Consider the following 21,810-nt stretch of genomic DNA (forward strand, 5'->3'; position numbering starts at 1 on the left):
AATTAAAAAATCAGAGGAGATACGGAACTTGGAGAAATTAATCAAAGAAGTAATCACAAACAACAATACCATGGCTCAGGATATAAAGGACATTAAGAAGACCCTAGAGAAGCATAAAGAAGAATTTGCAAGAGTAAATAAAAAAATAGATGATCTTATGGAAATAAAAGAAACTGTTGATCAATTTAAAAAGATTCTTGCTAAACAGAGTACTAGATTAGAGGAAGCTGATGAAAGAATAACCAAGCTGCAAAAGTGCAGTTGGAAAGTGAAATCACAAAAGAAAGAATGGAGAAAAAAATCAAAAATTTCAAAATGGATCTCAGGGATATGATGGACAACATGAATTGCACAAATATAAGACTTATTGGTGTTCCAGAAGGGGAAGAGAAGGGTAAAGGACTAGGAAGAGTATTGAAAGTCATTGTTGGAGAGAACTTCCCAACCCTTCTAAATGACATAAATACACAAATCATAGATGCCCAATGAACCCCAAACAGAATAAATCCAAATAAACCCACTCTGAGACATATTCTGATCAGATTGTCAAATGCTGAAGAGAAGGAGCAAGTTCTGAAAGCAGCAAGAGAGAAGAAATTCACCACATACAAGGGAAACAACATGAGACTAAGTAGTGACTACTCAGCAGCCACCATGAAGGCGAGAAGGAAGTGGTATGACATATATAAAATACTGAAAGAGAAAAATTGCCAATCAAGAATTCTTTACCAGCAAAGCTCTACTTCAAATTTGAGGAAGAGTTGAAATCTTCACAGACAAACAAATGCTAACAAGAGACCTGCTGTACAAGAAATACTAATGGGAGCCCTACCAGCTGAGAAAAAAAGAAGAGAAAGAGAGGTTTGGAGAAGAGCACAGAACTAAAGAGTTTTAGTAAGGATACATTAAAGGAAATAAAGAGAGAGGGGGAAAAATTATATCTGACAGATAAAAACCAAAGGATATGATGGCTGGTTCAAGAACAGCCTTCAGAGAAATAACATTGAATGTGAATGTATTAAACTCCCCAATTAAAAGATATAGATTGGCAGAATAGATTAAAAAATATGAACCATCAATATGTTGCTTACAAGAAACTGATCTTAGACCCAAAGACACAAAGAAATTGAAAGTGAAAGGATGGAAAAAAATATTCCATGCAAGCTACAGCTAAAAGAAAGCAGGACTAGCAATATTAATCTCAGATAAAATAGACTTTAAATGTAAGGATGTCATAAGAGACAAAGAAGGACACTATATACTAATAAAAGGGACAATTCAACAAGAATAAATAACAACCATAAACGTCTATGCACCCAATCAAGGTACCCCAAAGTACATGAGACATACATTGGCAAAACTGAAGGAAGCAATAGATGTTTCCACAATAATTGTGGGAGACTTCAACACATGACTCTCTCCAATAGATAGATCAACCAAACAGAGAAACAATAAGGAAATTGAAAACCTAAACAATGTGATAAATGACTTCGCCTTAATAAACATACATAGAGCAACACATCCCAAATCACCAGGATATACATTCTTCTCTAGTGCCCACAGAACTTTCTGCAGAATAGATCATATGCTGGGCCACAAAACAAGCCTCAATAAATTTTAGAAGATTGAAATTGTTCAAAGCACATTCTCTGATCACAATGGAATACAACTAAAAGTCAATAACCATCAAAGATGTAGAACATTCACAAATATCTGGAGGCTAAACAACCAATCCTAAACAGTCAGTGGGTTAAAGAAGAAATCCCAAGAGAAATTGATAAATATCAAGAGACGAATGAAAACGAGAGCACAGCATATCAAAACTTATGGGATGCATAAGGGGAAATTTATAGCTCTAAATGCATACATTAAAAGGAAGAAAGAGCTAAAATCAAAGAACTAATGGAACAACAGAAGAAGCTAGAAAATGAACAGCAAACTAATCCTAAACCAAGCAGAAGAAAAGAAATAACAAGGATTAAAGCAGAAATAAATGACATAGAGAACAAAGAAACAATAGAGAGAATAAATAAAACAAAAAGTTGGTTCTTTGAGAAGATCAACAAGATTGACAGGCCCTTAGCTAGACTGACAAAATAAAAAAGAGGGAAGACCCAAATAAACCAAAATAATAGAGAGAGGAGACATTACTGCAGATCCTGAAGAAATTTTAAAAATTCTGAGGATACTATGAACAACTATACGCCAACAAACTGGATAATGTAGAGGAAATGGACAATTTCCTGGAAACATATGAACAACCTAGACTGACCAGAGAGGAAATAGAAGACCTCAACCAACCAATCACAAGCAAAGAGATCCAAGCAGTCATCAAAAAGCTTCCCACAAATAAATGCCCAGGGCCAGATGGCTTCACCGGGGAATTGTACCAAACTTTCCAAAAAGAATTGACACCAATCTTACTTAAACTCTTTCAAAACATAGAAGAAAATGGAACACTACCTAACTCATTTTATGAAGCTAACATCACTCTAATTCCAAAACCAGGTAAACATGCTACAAGAAAGGAAAACTACAGGCTAATCTCCCTAATGAATATACATGCAAAAATTCTCAACAAAATACTTGCAAATCGAATCCCAAGAAACATTAAGAAAAATCACACACCATGACCAAGTGGGGTTCATTCCAGGCATGCAAGAATGGTTCAACATAAGAAAATCAATCAATGTATTACAACACATTAACAAATCAAAAGAGAAAAATCAAATGATCACCTCAATAGATGCTGAAAACGCATTCAACAAAATCCAATATCCTTTTTTAATAAAAACACTTCAAAAGGTTGGGATTGATGGAAACTTCCTCAATATGATAAAGAGAATATATGAAAAACCCACAGCCAGCATAGTACTCAATGGTGAGAGACTGAAAGCCTTCCCTCTAAGATCAGGAATGAGACAAGTATGAACCTTGAAGACATAATGCTGAGTGAAATAAGCCAGACAGAAAAAGACATATTGTATGTTACCACTAAGGTGAACTCTGTGAAATATGTAAAACAAATATTTTTATATCATAGAATGCAGGGGACATAGAGATAGATAACAACTAGTAAAGGGTAAATGATAGTCTAATAAGAACAGATAAGCTATTGAGGTTAATCTCAATGTTATGGGAATGTTCAGGAATGATTATGGTTTGCAAACTTTCTTGGGTATAGTAGGATCATGTTGGAAGCAATGCAGTTATTTTAGGTTATTTGTTTTTCTTACTCCTTTGTTTTGTTAGGGTTTGTTAATTTTCTTGGGGTATGGTAGGGACCTGTTGGAAGCAATACAGTTATTTTAGGTTGTTTGTTTTTCTTATTCCTTTGTTTTGTTGTATTTGAATTGTTGTTTTTTTAAAAGATTTTTTTGATACAGTAAAAAAAGCTATTTCATTAAAAAATAGCTTCAATGTAGTTATTTTAGGTTATTTGGTCTATTTTACACCTTTGTTTGATTATGGTTTGTTAATTTTCTTGCGGTACAGTAGGAGCATGTTCAGAGCAATGTAGTTATTTTAGATTATTTGTTTTTCTTATTCCTTTTGTTTGGATATGGTTTATTAAATTGGTGGGAATGGTAAGAACATGTTAGAAGCAAAGTAGCTATTTTAGGTTATTAGTTATTCTTAACCCTTTGCTTTGTTTTGTTGGAAATGCTGTGTTTGTATTTGTTTGTGTGTGTGTTAATTTTTTGATAAATAGTTAAAAATTTTAAAAATGAGGGAGAGTTTAAAATATTATCAGACAGATAGACACTGAGAGAGTTTGTGAACAAGATACCTGCTCTACAGGAAATACTGAAGGAAGCACTACAGACAGATAGGAAAAGATGGGAGTGAGAGGTTTGGAACACAATATTGAGTGACTGTAACACAATAATGTAAGTACACTGAACAAAGATGACTGTGAGTAAGGTTGAGGTAGGAAGGTTAGGGGCAGGTAGGAAGACGGGGAAGAAGAAAAGATAAAGACTGGGACTGTATAACTTAGTGAAACTTAGTGTGGTCAATGATTGTGATTAAATGTACAAATATGTTTTTACATGAGGGAGAACAAATGAATGTCAACCCTGCAAGGTATTAAAAATGGGGTGGTATTGGAGAAAAAAATAAAATCAATGCAACCTAGAGTCTATAGTTAACAGTAATGTTGTAATATGTCTCCACTAATTGTAACAAAGGCAATATACCAAAGCTAAATGTCAATAAGAGGGGGATATAAGGGAGGGGTATATGGATTCTTGGTGTTGGTGGTGTTGTCTGACTTTTTTTACTGTATTTTATTTTAATTTTAGTTTCCCTTTTGTTGCTTTTTAGTTGTCACCTTTTTTCTTTCTTTTTCTTTTTTCTTTTCACTTTTTTCGCCTCTTCCTCTTTGTGGAAGAAACGGAAATGTTGTTATATAGATAGTGTTGGTGAATGCATCACTATGTGATTATACAGGGAACCATTGACTGTTTACTTAGGATGGAATGTATGGTGTGTGAATAAAACTGTTCAAAAAATAAACAGAAGGGAGCAAGTGCTGGAGAAAATGTGGAGAGAGGGATGTACCTAATCACCGTTGGTGGGGAAGTAGAATGGTGCAGCCATCTGGAGGGCAGTGTTGTGGTTCCACAGGAAGCTAAGCATGGGGTTGCCATATAGTCCTGCAACTCAGTTATCCGGTATTTACTTGGAAGAACTGAAAAGACAGACACAAAGGGACATGTGCATGGGGGGGGGGGGTTGTGGTGTCAGTGTTCATGGCTTGCAGTGGATGAGGTGACTTAGGGGTGTATCAACTGATGAATGGAATGGCGATATGTGAATGGAATATTGAGCTGCTACAAGGAGTGAAGCTGTGAGGTGAATGCACATTGAGGACAGTATGTTGAGTGAAATAAACCAGAAAAGAAAAAGAAAATATTATAATGCCTCACTAATATGGACTAAATATGATGTGCAAACTCTGAGAGTTGAATCTGAGAGCACAGGTTATCAGGGGAGGGCTTGTTGTGAAGGTTCCTAGAGTGTAAGCTCTTACAGCAGTCACGTCTATTCCTGAGTTGTAACGGTTATTTCTAAATTCTGAGATGCTGAGCTCTTTGTGTATAACCTGATTGGTCCCTGGAACTTTGGGTGTCTGTGTGACACCTGAGACTCAGAGCCAGGGTCTGGAGGCGATGAATGTCAGCATTGTCCCATACAGCAAATGTTAAGGAGTCTGAAAAAGAGATCGGACTTCACTTAGAGATATGAACGAAATGGACTTGGTTAGGACTAAGGTAAATCAGACTAAAGGGTAAAGGATGATATTGATAGTGTTTTAAAACTTCAGCTTCTGTGTGAGACCAAAGGAAGAGATGTTTATTAGGTGCAAAATCTATATTTTTTGTAGCACACTATATAATTTAACTTGTATCATCAGTTTATTCAAACACCATAATTACATGGAACTTTGAATAGGAAGTGAAATCTTGTTGGTTTGTACAGGTTAGTGTGAAGCCCCAATATATCCCAGAGTAATTTGGGCAGAGAATAAAAATGTATTTGCAAAGCCCCCGTGAGTGGGGAAAAATGTGGAAATATTAAACTTCCCCAGCTGGGGAATTCCTGATATTCTTGCAAGCATTGGGAACTACTAGTTTAGTAGGCTGAGTTTTTTTATCTTGGGGCTTGCCCTTATGAAGCTTGTTACTGCAAAGGAGAGGCTAAGCCTACTTATAATTGTGCCTAAGATTCACCCCCAGAGAACCTCTTTTGTTGCTCAGATGTGGCCTCTCTAAGCCAACTCTGCAGGTAAACTCACTGCCCACCCCCTATGTGGGACAGGACTCCCAGGGGTGTGGAATGCCCTGGCAACGTGGGACATGACTCCCGGGGATGAGTCAGGACCCAGCATTGTGGGATTGAGAAAGCCTTCTTGACAAAAAGGGGGAAGAGAAATGAAACAAAGTAAAGTTTCAGTGACTGAGAGATTTCAAATAGAGTGGAACAGTCATTCTGGAGGTTATTCTTATACATTGTATAGATATCATTTTTTACTTTTTAGTGTATTAGAATAGCTAGAATGAAATACCTGAAACTGTTGAACCCAGTAGCCTTTATTCTTGAAGATGAGTGTATAACTATATAGCTTACACTGTATGATTGTGTGATTATGAAAACTTTTCGGCTCCCATTCTGTTTATATAGTGTATGGGCAGATGAATAGAAAAATGAGAATGAGGGATAGGGGAATGGTATGTATTGGGTGTTCTTTTCCACTTTAACTTTTATTCTTATTCTTTTTTGTATATGGTAATGAAAATGTTCAAAAATTGAAGGTGGTGATGAAAGCACAAATATATAGTGGTGCTGTGAACAATTGATAGTATACCAGGGATGACTGTATTGTATGTAAATATGTCTCAATAAAATGGAATTTTTTTAAAAAAAGCAAAGGCAAATGCAGGAAGCTCATTAGTTAGAGGTAGCTGGAGGCACTGATTCTAGAGCATGTGCCCGCCCTCCTCACCCCACCCCATTCTTGCCACAGGAGCGTGTGACAACGACACACACATCATAATACTTCCCAGGTTCTCACTCTCCAGAGTTTGCTGCTACTTTCTCTATCATGCCCTTGCTCCATTTACCCTGTTTTCCTTTCTTGATTATAAAAGTGCATAACTCATTGCTCATAAGATAGTCACTTGTTCACTTTTTAACATCTCAGATATTGGGATGCCCCTTACAATCAATAGCATGTTCTAATAGACGATTAATACCTGGGGGGTATATTTTTCAATTACCAAAGGAAAAATGACCACTTACATTGGTGAAACCCAGACAACACCACCTTAACTAAAAGATGAAGGTTAACATAATCATTGAAAAGATATATAAATATCATGTACCCTCTGTTATGGTGCCTGTCGGTTTCTGTGGTGTTCTTCCCCTAAATGGATGACCTTAATCTAATTGTGCGAAAATATAAGACAAACCCAAATTGAGAGGAATTCTACAAAACAGCTGACCAGTACTCATCACAAGTGTCAAAGTTGTGAAAAACAAGGAAATACTGAGGAACTATCACAGATTGGAGGAGACTGTTAAAGAGACTGAGGAACGTAAGGAGACTTAAGGAGACACGGTAAGTACGTGCAATGCGGGATCCTGGGTTGGATCCTGGAACAGAATAAGAACATTAGGGTAAAAATGGGTGAAATTCCAGTAAGTTCTCTAGTTCAATTAATAGCATCATGCCAGTGTTAATTTGCTGGTTTTGATAACTGGGATATGGCATATAAGTTGTTGACATTAGGAGACACTGTTGAAGGGTATACAAGAACTTGCTGTATTATTTTTGTAACTTTAGTGGAAATCTTAAATCATTTCAAAATGAAGAGTCAAAAAAGTAAGGCAGTGTTCTAAACTTGATTATGGTGATGAATGTGCAGCTATGTGGTGATACTGTGAACCACTGATTGTATTCCTTGGATGGATTATACAGTGTATGAATATACCTCAATAAAATTGCATTTAAAAAAGTAAGGCAGGGCTATCAATATATATTTATATGGCTACTAATTATGGTTGTATATTTCTTTCACAATAGGTTTTTCAAATGTCAAAAATGGCACTGATTTTCACCAGAGTTATTTCCTTTTTAAGGTCAGTACCATAGAAAGTAAAGATTCTTAAGTAATATGTTGTTTTCTTTGAGTCTCACAATGACAGGGGCTGCTGATGCGTCTTTACAGTGCAGGCAGATCTCTCTGATGGAGCTCATAAGTGCTGCTAAGTATTGCATAATCCAATTACCCTTGGGATTATGTTGCTAGCAGTCTTCTGGTCCTCATAAATTTTCCCATAGCAAACAGGGATGAAGTAAATATTCAGCCAAAAATAGTCTAATTTTAAACTAGTGAAAATTGCTATAACTAGTGATACTAGAACAAAATACACTGGTAACTCTGGCCAATTTGACCTTGAAGAATGGAGCTCCAAGATATTATTATGTCTGTGATCATATGTGATGTTATATATGCCTTCCTCACCCAATATATGGGTTGACATAATATTCCTCTGATTATGCCTGTAGCTAAGGCCTTTGCCAGGAAAGTCATATTACAAAACCACCTAAAGTGGTGAGTGGGGTGGGCAGATATGATGGGTGTTGATTTGTCATAATTAAATAATGACAGTATTTATATCCCTCCTGTATAACTGGTGACTGATATTACACTGCTTCAAGTCTGGAGGAGAAGGGTCAAGACATGATGAGACTGTTGAAACAGAATAATATAAAGATAACAATCTTGGTTATGAAAACAATCACAAAGATTGATTTGGATTTTCAAATGGTGATCTTTTATTAAATCCAAGGATATTCCCTAAAAACATCAATGTAGATCAATGATAGAGAAACTGGCAAAAAAATTGATTTAAGCAATATTTTAAAGAGAACATTGGAACAGAAATTGTGCCAACAGACCAGGTAATTGGGTCAAAAGCAGCTGTATACCAACATGACATGAGACTGTTCCATGTAGCCAGAAAATGACCTATGGGCTGCACTGTCTATCAATTATCAGATTTCTATCTGAAAATGGTACAACCTTCATCACAGAGCACTCAAAACACTGATGGAGTGATGAGCACAGCACTTCAACACAATGCACAATCAACCATCCACACTGACCTTCTTATTCTCATAATTTCCCCTCATTATGAGATGAGAATAGGATATTGCATCTGTTGTCCCTATTATAAAGACAAAGACCCATCATCTGGTAGAGTACCTACTGCTAATGGAATCCTTACAAAACAACAACAAAAGTAGCATCCCAAACTCATCAAATGATTGCTTCTGTTATTAAACCACTCATGGAAGAAGAAATAGTCCACAGATGTAATTCAAAGGTGTTTCAACTGTACAAACTGAAGGGGAGTAGCAAATGCTGCAACATCCATTAAAGTATGTTGTTTTTGTGTTATAGATATGATACTAGTACAATCCAGCCAGGTCACGTACCCTCAACTGAGCACAGCTTTTATGCAGACGGAATGATATAAAAGAAGAGAACTACAAAGTTTTTGTGTAGACATGAAACTCTGATGAAAGCACTACCTAACAGTAAAGTGAGTGTTTGAAATGCTTTGTATACTTGAAATATTAAGGTTTTCATTAAAATTTGAGAATGCAAGGATTACAAAAATCATTTTTATCCTATGTAACTGGTTACCAAAATATTACCATAATATAAAAATGATTTTAAAAACCCTGGATGCAGTGAATAGACAGCTTATTTAAATAATTAAGTGATTTATAAATATTCATTGGTCATTTTCTTTTCAGTGTCTGAATTAAACATTTTTCCAGCTTTAAAGTGCTAGTACAGTATGCATTTTGCTAATGATCACCTTCCATATATCTTTTTTTAAAATGTTTCGTTTATGGCACTCTTCTGCCTTTAAATGAGAGAACTGAACTGAGACAAGTCAATGATTAGGAAGATTAAACATCTCCTTCCACATGCTAAGATGCCTGGAAAGGTAGAATTTACAAAGCCTGTAAGGAACTTGATATCAAAGAGTAAACCATAAAGCCTGTGATCCTCAGCTTGGAGATCTAACAGTACACTTATTGTAATTGGATTTGGGCATATCCATTGGAACAGGAGTTTTCAGTTTTACATAATAAATCCTAAATAAATAGAACCTTTTTGAAGAACTCCAAAAACAAGCCTTTTACTTAATAGTAGAAAGACAATCTTACATTTAATTCACTTTTATAGTGATATATGACTTTCCACTTGTATTTTCCCATTTGGGGCCCATAACAATCATGGCAGTTATATAAGAGAATATATTATCCTGTTAAATACGACAAACTCAAGCTTTGTGAGATTCAGCAGCCCAAGGTCAGACGTAGTAGTGGGGTCAGGACTGTACCCCAGATCTCCTGGAAGAACATGGGTAAAGTGGCTAGCACAGTGCCTGAACCCCTCCCTGTATGGACTAGATGAAAGATACTTCCTTTCTTTTCCCAAATAGCCCAGTGCTCTTTTCCAGTCCTATGGTAGTAGATTTAAATAATACACAAAATAATTACAGATGAAATGAATAATACCAAAATGAAGAAGACAGAATAAGCTTTTTAGCTATAATATATGCTGCATATTCAGTTATTTTCAAAGATAGGAATTACCTTTATCTTTACTAAAACAAGCTTCCATTCTTGAACTGGACTGTTCTGCAACAAAAAAAAACTAGTAACCAAGTATTATGGATTGAATAGTGTCCCCCCCCAAAAGACATGTTCAAGTCCTAACATCCAGTTCTGTGAATGTGATCTTATTTGTAAGCAGGATCTTTGAAGATGTTACTAGTTAAGATGAGGTCAAATTGGATTAGGGTGGGCCCCACTCCAATATGACCCATGTCCTTACAAGGAGAAGAAATTTGGACAAAGATAGAGAGATACACAGAGAGAGAAACAGCCATGCAATTGAGGCAGAAGTTGAGTTATGTTGTCACAAACCAAGCAATGTATGGATTGCTGGCCACCCACCAGAAGCCAGGGGAGAGATATTGAATGGATTCTTCCCTTTAAGAAGAAGTATGGCACTGCCCACCCCTTGATTCTGGACTTCTAGTGTCCAGACTGTGAGACAAATATCTGTTGTTTAAGCTAATTAGTTCGTGGTACTTAGTCACAGCATCCTTGGCAAACTAAGATATCAAGAAATAAGTAAGACTAGATATTTAACTGGGATGCCACATACTAAAATGTTTTCTGAAGAAATGATCACATGAAGGAATAAATTTCTATTAGCCAATGCAGCCAAATGTACAAATGTTTATGAGGTAAAACTGATCATGATGAGGGTAAAACAATATCAAGAAATTGAAAAGATTTTTAAGTGTAATTCATTTTGACATATTTTGAAAAGAAACTCTCTAATGCATTATAGCAGATCTTATTAATTGAACCAGGAATCTATTATCATTTTTTCTTCTTTGCTTCAATCTGTACATTTTTATCCTCAATTTAAGGGAACTATGAATAAAATATGAAAATCAATGCATTTTCTTGGGCTGCAATCATGTATGTTCTATTCCACATAATACCTCATCTGCCCACATAACTTGCTTATACTGTAGTATATAATATTCAGGTTTGGTGACCTTGGCAATGGGACTTTCCATACAAAATGTATTAAAAAATCTGAAATTCTTCAGTCAGCTGCCCAGGAAGAATATTAAGTGAAGTTAGATTTGTCATAATCTATTTGAGTTATAGGTTCAAAATATACTTTACTAAGAAACTTCCCTCTAGATGGTGAGATTTTCACCTTATACTCTCTTGGTCTGATTTTATTTCTCATCTGAAAACTGCCTGGTCCCTGCTAGTGTATTTTGATAGCATAGATAATAAGTTATAATTCAGTAAATAGCTTCTCTATGAAGATTAAGATCACTGTATTCAAAATCTAAATCATATATGAAAAAAAAAACCTATGACAAGACTGCACTTCCTCACTCCTATAAAAATTCTTGAATTTTTTTTTCTTAAAGTCTGTCTATCATGATATGGCAGCTTTGGTCATATGAGCTTTTGACTGGCTTAGTTCCACAAGCACAAGGGCTACATCCTGTCTTAAAAACCAAACAAGCAAACAAACAGCACTTACCACTTTCATGTTATTATTGATTTTACTGATTTCAAAGCACATCATGTTTCAAAAAAGGGAGAAATAAACAAATTTAAAGTAAACATAATGTGCATTCAGATGGGACTCACCTTCAGAGAATCAAAACAGGCCACCACACGACCATTTTCCACATGGCAAACTCTTGGCGGATGGGCAAACTTGCAATCTGCATCAGCTCGAGAGCAAGTTCCTCTCTGAAATTCTCTACAGACTTCTAAAGTCAGCCACCTGGTATCACGAACCAGGGCAACATTGACAGCCGTCATATTGAAAGCAAAATTAAAATCAAGTGTACCCTCTTTAGGACAATACAACTGCTGATTGTTAAAAGGTTAAAAAATGAATTCAAGTAAATGCAAAGAGATAGGTTGCTTTGGTAAAACGTCTATTTGTTACCACTTAGGCTTTCATGTAAATCATACCCTAAATCTAGTCAAACAAAAAGCCAATAGTAAAATATAAATTGTATCAGAATAACTAAAAATCAAATTAGAGACCACCTCCTTATAAGGTAACTGTAAAGACTAAGACATTGAGATATTGAGTGCTTTATTTTTTCTCCTCTGCCAAAGTTACTTCAAATAACTGGCAGACTTTCAAAAGAATTCTGTCTTCTCCAGTTGATGTTTTCAATTATTATTGCAAAAAGCATATGCTGTTGGCTACCCTTCAATTTGTGGAATGGTCTCAGATCATGGGGAGAAAAGTTTTTCTCCCTGTATCTTGGCTTTAAGGGTTAAGATTGGTAAGGATGTTTGTTACAACCATAAAAAAAAAAAAGTTTTCTGCAAACTCAAGGAGAAGGAAAATGATTAGGAAAATTGAGAATGAAAGAAAAAAAAGAATGGACAAGCTGCTAACAGTGAACTACAAGCACACAAGGGTGTTTTTGGTGGGGGTGTGGTGGGGAGAGGGGTTTACAGAGAGGCAGCTCTAGAGTGGAATCCAAGCAGCAGAGTTTTCAGAAAAGGCACTTTTCAGAAACCTGCAAGAAAAAAACATAAGATTAGCTAAAATAATACAATGCTTCCGTTTCAGACTCTAGATTTGGAAAAGAAGTAACCATATCCTATTTAAAACAGGAAGCATCTAGATACTGACAATGCAACATATTGCAGTCAGCCATTGTCACTAGAAAGGGCATTTCCCAATGTCGAACTGTGCATAGTAAAAGGTAGTAACTGCTTAGATTTTACTGTTGCAGTATAAGACTGGGTAAAAAAGGCCCAGTTAAAAAAAAAAAAGATTGTTTCATTTTGATCCGTTTGGGGCATAAAGGCACAGAAAATGCCATAGCATGACATGACAGTCCCTTCTGCATTTGTGCATTTATCTACCTGTGTCTCCAGTTTTTAGAGGAGACTTGTCTTTAAACTGGTTTTACTATGGTATCATTGAAGGCTTGATTATTTGCTCTCAAAATCCAGAAAACAGGAATTGCTAAGAAAATTCAAGTTTCTATAAGAGGTAACTGTGTGTGTGTTTGAAATGTAATTGTTGATGATCACAAAAAACTCATGACACAACTAGCTGGAGATTCAATGCATGAGGTAGGGTGAAGGATGGACATGTAAAATGTGCTTCAGACAAAGAAAACAACCCTTTGAAAAGATACTGGGCTTTTCTTCTTTGGATGCTCTTTTAGTCTCTAGAAAGGGATATTTGAACAACTCAGAAGTAGATTTTGGCATATACAAATAAGTGAGATAGAAATCACTGTTCAGTCACTGTGTAGCTTTAAGGTTTGCAGTTTAACCCAGTGTCAACCAGCAGCAATTTTAAGCAACTCAACTGAGATCTTAAATGAAAGGTTAATTTACTGGCATGATGCCATGGATACCTGCCAAAATTACAGGGATTTTCCAAAGCAAAAGTAAACTCAGCTCAGAGTATTAGACAAATTAACTACTTGTTAACTTCATCATAAAAGAATGAAAGTTGTTGAAAACATTTCATTTAATTTTTTAAACAGTAGTTTCAACAGAATCTGTTTTCTATTCATCCTTTCTGCACTTAAGATGAAAGTCATATCTCCTGATTTTTCAGATATCATTGGGAAATTAAGTATCTACAAAATTCAAGCAAGCTTGTCTTGTCCATTCAGAGAAAAACATGTTTTTATTTAGCCATTATTTATGAAAATATTTCTTAAATGTATTAAATTTATATTTGCCTTCTTAGGAAAATACTGAACATAATCTGGCCTCTGGTTGAAGACTTCAGGTAGTAGTTCTCCTCCCTTAGTGACAGAAGATCTATGACCACTCTTAACTACTCTGGAACCCTCCTGCATTCCATTCCATGCAGGACTGTGTTTTGAGGGTTAAGGTTTTCAAACAAATGACATCTAGAAAAATATTTTAAAATAGTTTTTAAAAAGGCCTGATGGGGGAAATGCAAATGAAATCACAATGAGATACCACTTCACACCCACTAGGGTGGCTATCATGAAAAGATAGATAATGACAAGTAGGATTATAAAATGGCACAGCCACTTTGGAAAACAGTCTGGCAGTTCCTCAAAAAGGTAAACAGAGAGTTTCCATTTGACATAGTGATGTCACTTCTATGTTTATAACCAAGAGAAATGAAAATTTATGTCATGAAAAAACTTGTACACTAATGTTCATAGCAGCATAATAGTCAAAAAGTGGGAACAACCCAAATACCATCAAGTGATGAACAGATGAACAAAATGCAGTATATCTATACAGTGGAGTATTATTTGGTCATAAAAGGAATGAAGTACTCATACATGCTACAACACAGATGAACCTTGAAAATATATTGTAGGATTCCATTTATATAAAATTCCAGAATAGGGACATGCAGAGAGACAGAAAGTAGATTAGTAGTTGATTAGGGCTTGGAGAAATGGGGGAGGAGGGTAGAGAGGCAATAGCTAAAAGGTTTCTTTTGAGGTGATGAAAATATTCTAAAATTAATTGTGATTATGGTTGTACACCTCTGTGAATATACTAAAAACCATTGAATTGTACACTTTGAGTGAATTGCATGGTATGTAAATTACATGTCAATAAAGCTGTTACTTCAAAAAGGGAAAGTAAAAAGACATCACGACCAGAAAAGTTTTAAAAGCCTGATGGGATTGGCTGCCCCCAACTGAGATTCTCCTTAGACACAAATTCTTCTAAAAAGTGTTGGTAAGTTGAATTTCAAGAGTAAATTAGTTTCCATACTTTAAATGACTTAGTGTATTACAGAAAATACTCTGAAATAGCGGTAAAGAACAATGGTTACATTTATATTCTGGGAGTCTATAAGTTTATATTTAAAGATATATTCAAACTTAATCCTACAACTAAATTATACAGGTTTTCTGAAAACATCTATAAAATAAATAACGAAAATGGAATATTTACACTTATAAGTATTGAACATTTTCTCAGAACATGAACACTGAGAATCTGGAGAACAATTTCTCTACAGAGGCCCATCAAGTATAGGAATAGATAATAAACAATAAATTTTAATTTTTGAACCTTTATAAATGAAAAATACAAGCAGAAATTGGCCTCTGGCCAAATGTCTTATATAAGTTTGGGGATGGGAGAAAAAGGAATTTTCATCCTCTTTTGGCCTGTAACCTCTTCATGGGACCCCAGCCAATCCCTCAAGGCAGTTCTAGCCAGTACATGTTTTCAGACTAAAACTGTTTTTGGAGTTGCAAATAAGCTAGGATTAAATTAAAGGGAGCTGGTGTGAGGATGGGGAGAAGTTCTCGCATGCAACCATGCTGGTCTGACTAGGGAGAAAAGACAGGATGTGGTTCCATTTTCCTTCTATTTTTAAGGTCAACTCAGCTTTATCTTTGCTTTGTGACAACACAGTTTTATCTTTGCTATGTTAGAATTGAGTAATAGGAATACAGTTTCGTTATTTATGATTTATAGTCCTCTATTGTAGAACATGAAAAGTTACTATCTTGTAGTGTATTTGTACTTGGATCATGTTTACAGTTTACAAGTGCTTGTATTTCCATGATCTTTGGAGTTCTAAAAAAAAAACTCTAAAGTACGAATGGCATGAATGATTACTACCACAAAAATACCAATGAAGGAAATAATGCTCATGGATGTTAAGTTACTTGTTTGAAGTCACAAAGTCTTAAGTGGTAGAGCCATGACTCCAAGTTAAATCCTCTGCTTCCAAATCTCATGCTTAGAGCCTGGCAAAGAAATATGGTAGAGATCATTTCTTATCTCCCTTGGGAATTTGGATGAAGGGAAGCCGGTCATTTTTTTAATAATACTTATTATTCTTTCTCAAAAGTATGTTCATATCTGTTGTATTGCCATCTTCATAACATTCCTAGGTTGGGCTGGACCAACATTTATCCAGCACCCACTTTGCGCCAGGCAATCTTCTAGATCTGAACAAGACTGATAAGGTCTCTACTTTCACAGAACTTCCTATACTCATTTAAATAGAGAAGAAACCAAAGGCATAAAGAGGAGAAATGATTATGAGAGTTTATGCAGGGCTAGAAGCAGAAACTAGGTCTTCTGACACCAACAAGCCTCTAATTTTCCTTGGCGAGTACACCAAGCACTATGACTTAAAGTATACTTTTAAACACACACTCAAACACTATTGCACAGAAATAAGTCACTGAGAGGATTACCTCGGAATGACTGACACCCAGTCCTATTGCTCTCTGGATTCTTCTTGGAGAGTGTACTACTGTTCCCATTTTATAGAAGAGGAAACTGAGGTGAAGAAAGGTTCAATAATTTAACTTGCACAACTTCATATAGCTAGTAGGTGATCAAGCCATGGCTCAAACCCAAGCAGTCTGACTCCAGAGTCTACCCTCAACCATGCCACAATACGGTGTCTCTCTTATAGCACATTATTACATTCTTTCTCAAAATAGCTAATTGGGCTCTCAACTTTTCTCCCTTATTAGACTGCAAGCTCCTTGAGGGTAGAGATCATATTTTACTCAACTTTGCTCGATCTATCTTGTTATTGGAGGTTAGAGCTTTACAGCATTCCTCAGGTTTCCTATTTTGAATGGTACAAAGATTAAATGGCAGTTTAACATTAACCCTTCTGTTGTACAATGCTAGCAAGGAGTTTTCTCCATTGAGCACCCTGTTGGTTGGCTAAGCTTTGGCCACCTCAGCCAGTTCAGAATCCACTGGATCTGTTAAAATCTATTGGTGAGTGTTTTTTCACCACTAGAATGTATTTGCCCAACAAAGGCTTTAATGGAACTGGTTTGTGTGTCGGGAGCAGGGGGAAGCTTCACTATGTACCACAGGAGTAAACATTCCCTAAGTACTCTTCCTTGAAAAAAAAGAGTTAATTTTGACTTTTAATTGATGCTTATCTATAAGAATCCTAGATAAGATGTCATATAAGGAAAATATAAACATTTTATATAAAATTACATATACACTAGATTCATAATTGCATCTTTTAAAAAATAGATGATAAATTTTGAAGGATTCTCACCTTTTCTCATGGAAGTTATCTCAAAAGTAAAACAAAAGAGAAAGAAATATTTTCTACTGACCTAATGAAAATTGTAACTTCCTCCACAGCTGTTTGCAAGGCCACTGCCAGTGTTGTTTAATAAGCACTTAACTAGTGTTGTTTAATAAGAATTGTGCTTAGGATCTTTGGTAGCTACTTTCGTCCCACTTTTCCTACTCTTTCCTTGCCCCCTCTTTCTTCTGCCTTCTCTCTACAAACCAGCACATAACATAGAAACACGCCAATGCCTGGTCCAGAAGACCACAAAGATACTATTTGGCACCTACATCAATGTCTGAAGAGGCATTCCTTTAAAATGTATTTACCAACCCCCTGAGCAAACAATGAAAACAATGTTTTCTTTCTCTCATTTAAGCTTTCCTTACATCTGTATTACCTCTGAATTTCTTTTGGCCATTTACTTTGGCTTTACAAATATAAGACACACCTGCCACATGCAGCTTGAATTGGCAGGTTGACAAGATTTAAAAGCTTTCAAGTCTTCAAATTTGCTTCAAGTTCTATTTCCCTCATGTGTTTTGGTTAGTGGTCCACCAACACACGTTCCTTAAGGCATATGAGAGGCGCTCAGCACTGTAAATGGAAACCATGATTTCATAGGCATCTTATAGAAAATTGAATGTTCTGTCAGGGGAAAGAAAGCCATAAAAATAAGAATATTTGGTCTATGTGCAGAATTTTTTCATTAAGGTTTTAAAAAATCTTCAAGCATAGTTTTTTTCATAACAATCCTGGGATAATAACTTTCATACACCTTTTTCAAAAAGCAGGTAAGTCAAAGTATTCCATTCTGAAAAGCAATTAAATAGCACACCTCAGTTCATACATATGATCATTTAAAAAAAAAGCACAGGGACTATAGTGTCTCTTTTGAACATAGCTTTAGCAATGTATGTGACTGGTTTTGTTTGTCAATGAAGTTCATCTTTTTTTTTAATAAAAGAGTTGTGTCTATTTTTAATAATATATCAAATTATGAGAACATGCTAATAAATTCCATTTAAATATTTTAATCTAAATCCAATTTTTGAAAAAATAACATCATTTGGTATACCATCAAAGATCCTTAGCACAATTCTTATTAAACAACACTGGTTAAGTGCTTGCTTATGTGCATGGAACAGAAGTCTCAGTGCCATTACAAGACCTTCATTCACCAAAAACTGGATTTAAACTTGAAGACAACAGGAACTCAACATATTCAGCAATCCAAATCCTATAATGCTCAAGCATTTAGATGAGCGAAATATAAAATGAATCACAAGACAGACTGCATTTAATAATGATTCATTCAACAAATATTTATTGAGCTTCTAATATGGCCAAGGGACTATTCCAGATGCTGGGAATTTAAAGGTGAGCACGACAAAATCCCTGTCCTGTGGATCATACTTTCTAGTGGATGGTGGTAGGCAGTGAGAGAAGGGAGGCAAAAAATAACAAAGAAATATATTCATCATTCATTTTATCCACTCAACAAATATTTACTATCATTACCTAAAGTGCAGACAAGTGAAACCTCTCAAAATGCATATGTAAAAACATATCAATCAACAAATATTTATTATACACCAATTATATGCACAGGCCTGTACCAGGTGCTTCTGGAGAATCAGAACTTTAAGACACTGCATCTGCACACAAGAAGCCTCTAATATAGTTGAGGAGGTAAGAAAAATATATATAACATAAAAGCAAGCAATGCAAGATAATTAAGAACAAATTTCAGTAGCATTAACAACAAAAATTATGAGATTTGTGAGAAGAGAATATCACTAAGGTCAGGAGTACTCAAGAGAGTTTTCAAGGAGGAGGAAGTGGAGCTGGGCCTCAAAGAACAAGAATGACCCAGGTGAGGGAGGAGGGGCAGAGAGCATTCCTCAGAAGAGGAACAGCATGAATGAGGGCAAAAAAGTGAGAATGGGCATGGGATGCTTGTACAGTGATAGAAGGCATAGGCAGACTAAGACGGCAGGTTCATATTGGGGAACAAAGAGAAAAAATGCCTGTGTTTTCTGAAGGACCTTGAAAGTGGTCCAAGGACTGAATATTTGTTTTAGAAATAGAAGCTTCTCTCAAGGATTCTAAGCAGAGTAGAAACTTAGTGGCCATAAAAGTAGCATGTTAACAATGATCCGCCCTTGGAAAAATTATTTTATCTAAGGAGCCTACAACACAAAACCAGAGCAAATTCCATGTGTCTAATATACTCTAAAAGAACAAAAGATGAAGGGGAAGTGGATAAAGGTCAGCATGTTTCCCTCCAGGTCACAGGCTCCGTGAAGCCAGGACAGGCAATGATTCAAGTATGGAAACAAACTATAAAGGGAAGCTTCTTATTTGCAGTTTGCTAACAATCCATTTATTGACTCCAGTCATTAAGGATACATAATTGCACTCCTATTTTCTGAGTTTACTCCAATACTTTCCAATCTTAATCTCTATAAGGGAAATTCATTTTTGAAATACTGGAAATTTTAATTAGGATTTTTTTTTCAGTCAGATTTTGCTAGAGAATAAGCTCATGCCAGAAAGTAAATTTAGACAGTAACTTTTTGGCTATAATGGCATCTTGTAAATTCCTGCCACAGGACTTCAACCAGCACCCCAGTGGTTTGAAAGTGTTCATGATCTTCCCAAATCAGATATTAAATTCAACTCAATTGAATTTTAGGGGCCAATTTACTCACTGACAAAATTTGGTTGAACATTCACTGTTCACTCCCCCACCACCAAACACACACAAACACACACCAACACATATACACACATTAATTGCAAAATAATAATGAAAAGTGAACATTAAATGTTTATTCATCCTTTAAATACTTATAAACATCACCAGTAACTCTCTGGTCAAACTTGTGAGTCATATAAAGATGATTGTCAGAGAATTAAACTAAGATAGCATCTAAGTAATTTAACAATATAAAGGGATTCATCACTGTACCTAGAAGGCATCCAGTGAGGACTTCCTTACTGGAATTCATCACAGTTATTAGAGCCAATAAATTCAGAATCTCAATCTTAAACTTAAGCACCTACTCCTTATTAGGAGCACTTATAAAACTAGCGAAAGGGTGGAGTGCTAACTTCCGTAACTTCCATCTTTCCCTGCTGGCCGCTGCTATGGAGCTATCTCCTGTCCATAAGTTCTATTAAACTCATGCCTAACTCCGAGAAACAAAAATCTAGTGAAAGGACAGGAAAACAAAAAGGGTTTTGACTGAAAATTCTGGAAGAGTCTTGAATGATTTCAAGGACCAACTAGTTTAATAAATCAATGCCAAATCTTCTAGCAGACTGAAGGGAGTTTTCTGGGAAACATATCTGATGTTACTGCTGACAGAGGCTTTATTTCACATTCAACTCGTACACACGACTGAAATATATACCTATAAACCAATTGCCTGGTTAGGAGTGAAGAGTTGGGAGCACAGATAGGACAGAATCGTAAATTTAAAATTCTTCCTTTCCCAATCTTCACGCAAGCCTGAGATTATCCTTCCTTAAAGTCCTGTAGAATTAGAATTCCATTTTTCTTTTGATATTGCAGTGTTATTTATGCTGGACTGGAAATTATGGGCTTTCTATATAGAGAACTTCAGAGGAAAATGTAAAACAGCCTGGCTTTTTAACATCTTTTAATTGATTCTGGACAAGTAGTCAATGCCCTTGCTAACACTAAAGAAGGGTGGTGTAATTACAATCATAAAGTCATCTTCCTGGCCCAGAGAGAATAGCTCTCGTCTATCTTTCAAGGTCAATCTCAGCAAGTCACAATGGAAAGATTACAAACCCCCAAAGTAGAGGGGAGCTGGAAAGACGTTTTGTTTAATTATACCACAAGAATGAAAAACAACACCTTAACCCTGAAATGTAATACTCGTCTTTACTAAGAACAATTCTACAAACTATCAATTTCCACTCACTTGCCCCAATGAATGGGGAAATAATTTACATGCATACTATCGCAAGTTGTGTAATTTAAATCCATATTTCAGGTTTAAAAATGGGGGGGTATATCTCTTTCTAGCTAAACCAACTCAGCAGGTGATCTCACTGCCTTCCTCCCCGACGTGGGACCTGACTCCCAGGGGTGTAAATCTCCCTGGCAACGCAGGATATGACTTCCGGGGATGAGCCTGGAGCCGGCATTGTGGGATTCAGAAAACCTTCTTGACCAAAAGTGGGAAGTGAAATGAAACAAAATAAAGCTTCAGTGGCTGAGAGATTTCAAACGGAGTCGAGAGGTCACTCTGATGGACATTCTCATGCACTATATAGATATCCATTTTTAGGTTTTAGTGTATTAGAATACCTAGAAGTAAATACCTGAAACTATCAAACTCCAACCCAGTGGCCTTGACTCTTGAAGATGATTATATAAAAATGTAGCTTACAAGGGGTGACAGTGTGATTGTGAAAACCTTGTGGATCACACTCCCTTTATCTAGTGTATGGATGGATGAATAGAAAAATGGGGACAAAAACTAAATGAAAAATAGGGTGGGATGGGGGGGTGAATATGGTGTTCTTTTTCATTTTTATTTTTTATTCTTATTCTGATTCTTTCTGATGTAAAGAAAATGTTCAA

General features: G+C 35.9%; 1 protein-coding gene across 7 annotated transcripts in view; it reads right to left on the reverse strand.

The window, feature by feature from the left end:
* Positions 1-21,810, reverse strand: part of MBNL3 (muscleblind like splicing regulator 3) — a 138,407-nt gene that overhangs the window by 83,682 nt on the left and 32,915 nt on the right. For 3 of the 7 annotated variants that reach the window (XR_005214479.1, XM_037821010.1, XM_037821009.1), the window contains exons 1-2: positions 11,780-12,562; positions 10,184-10,228 (exon numbers count right to left, since the gene is read on the reverse strand). The exons of 1 other annotated variant lie outside the window; for it this stretch is intronic. Coding sequence is in view for 4 of the 6 variants with exons in the window: in XM_037821010.1 (XP_037676938.1) it covers positions 10,184-10,228; positions 11,780-11,956 (222 nt within the window). In the remaining 2 variants the exon portion in view is untranslated. Of the gene's footprint in view, positions 1-10,183; positions 10,229-11,779; positions 12,563-21,810 lie in introns of those variants that run through there. 3 more of the 7 variants (XM_037821012.1, XM_037821011.1, XM_037821014.1) reach the window with 2 other exon arrangements.

The sequence above is a fragment of the Choloepus didactylus genome, chromosome X (genome assembly GCF_015220235.1).
Source record: "Choloepus didactylus isolate mChoDid1 chromosome X, mChoDid1.pri, whole genome shotgun sequence".
Classification (NCBI taxonomy): Eukaryota; Metazoa; Chordata; class Mammalia; order Pilosa; family Megalonychidae; genus Choloepus; species Choloepus didactylus.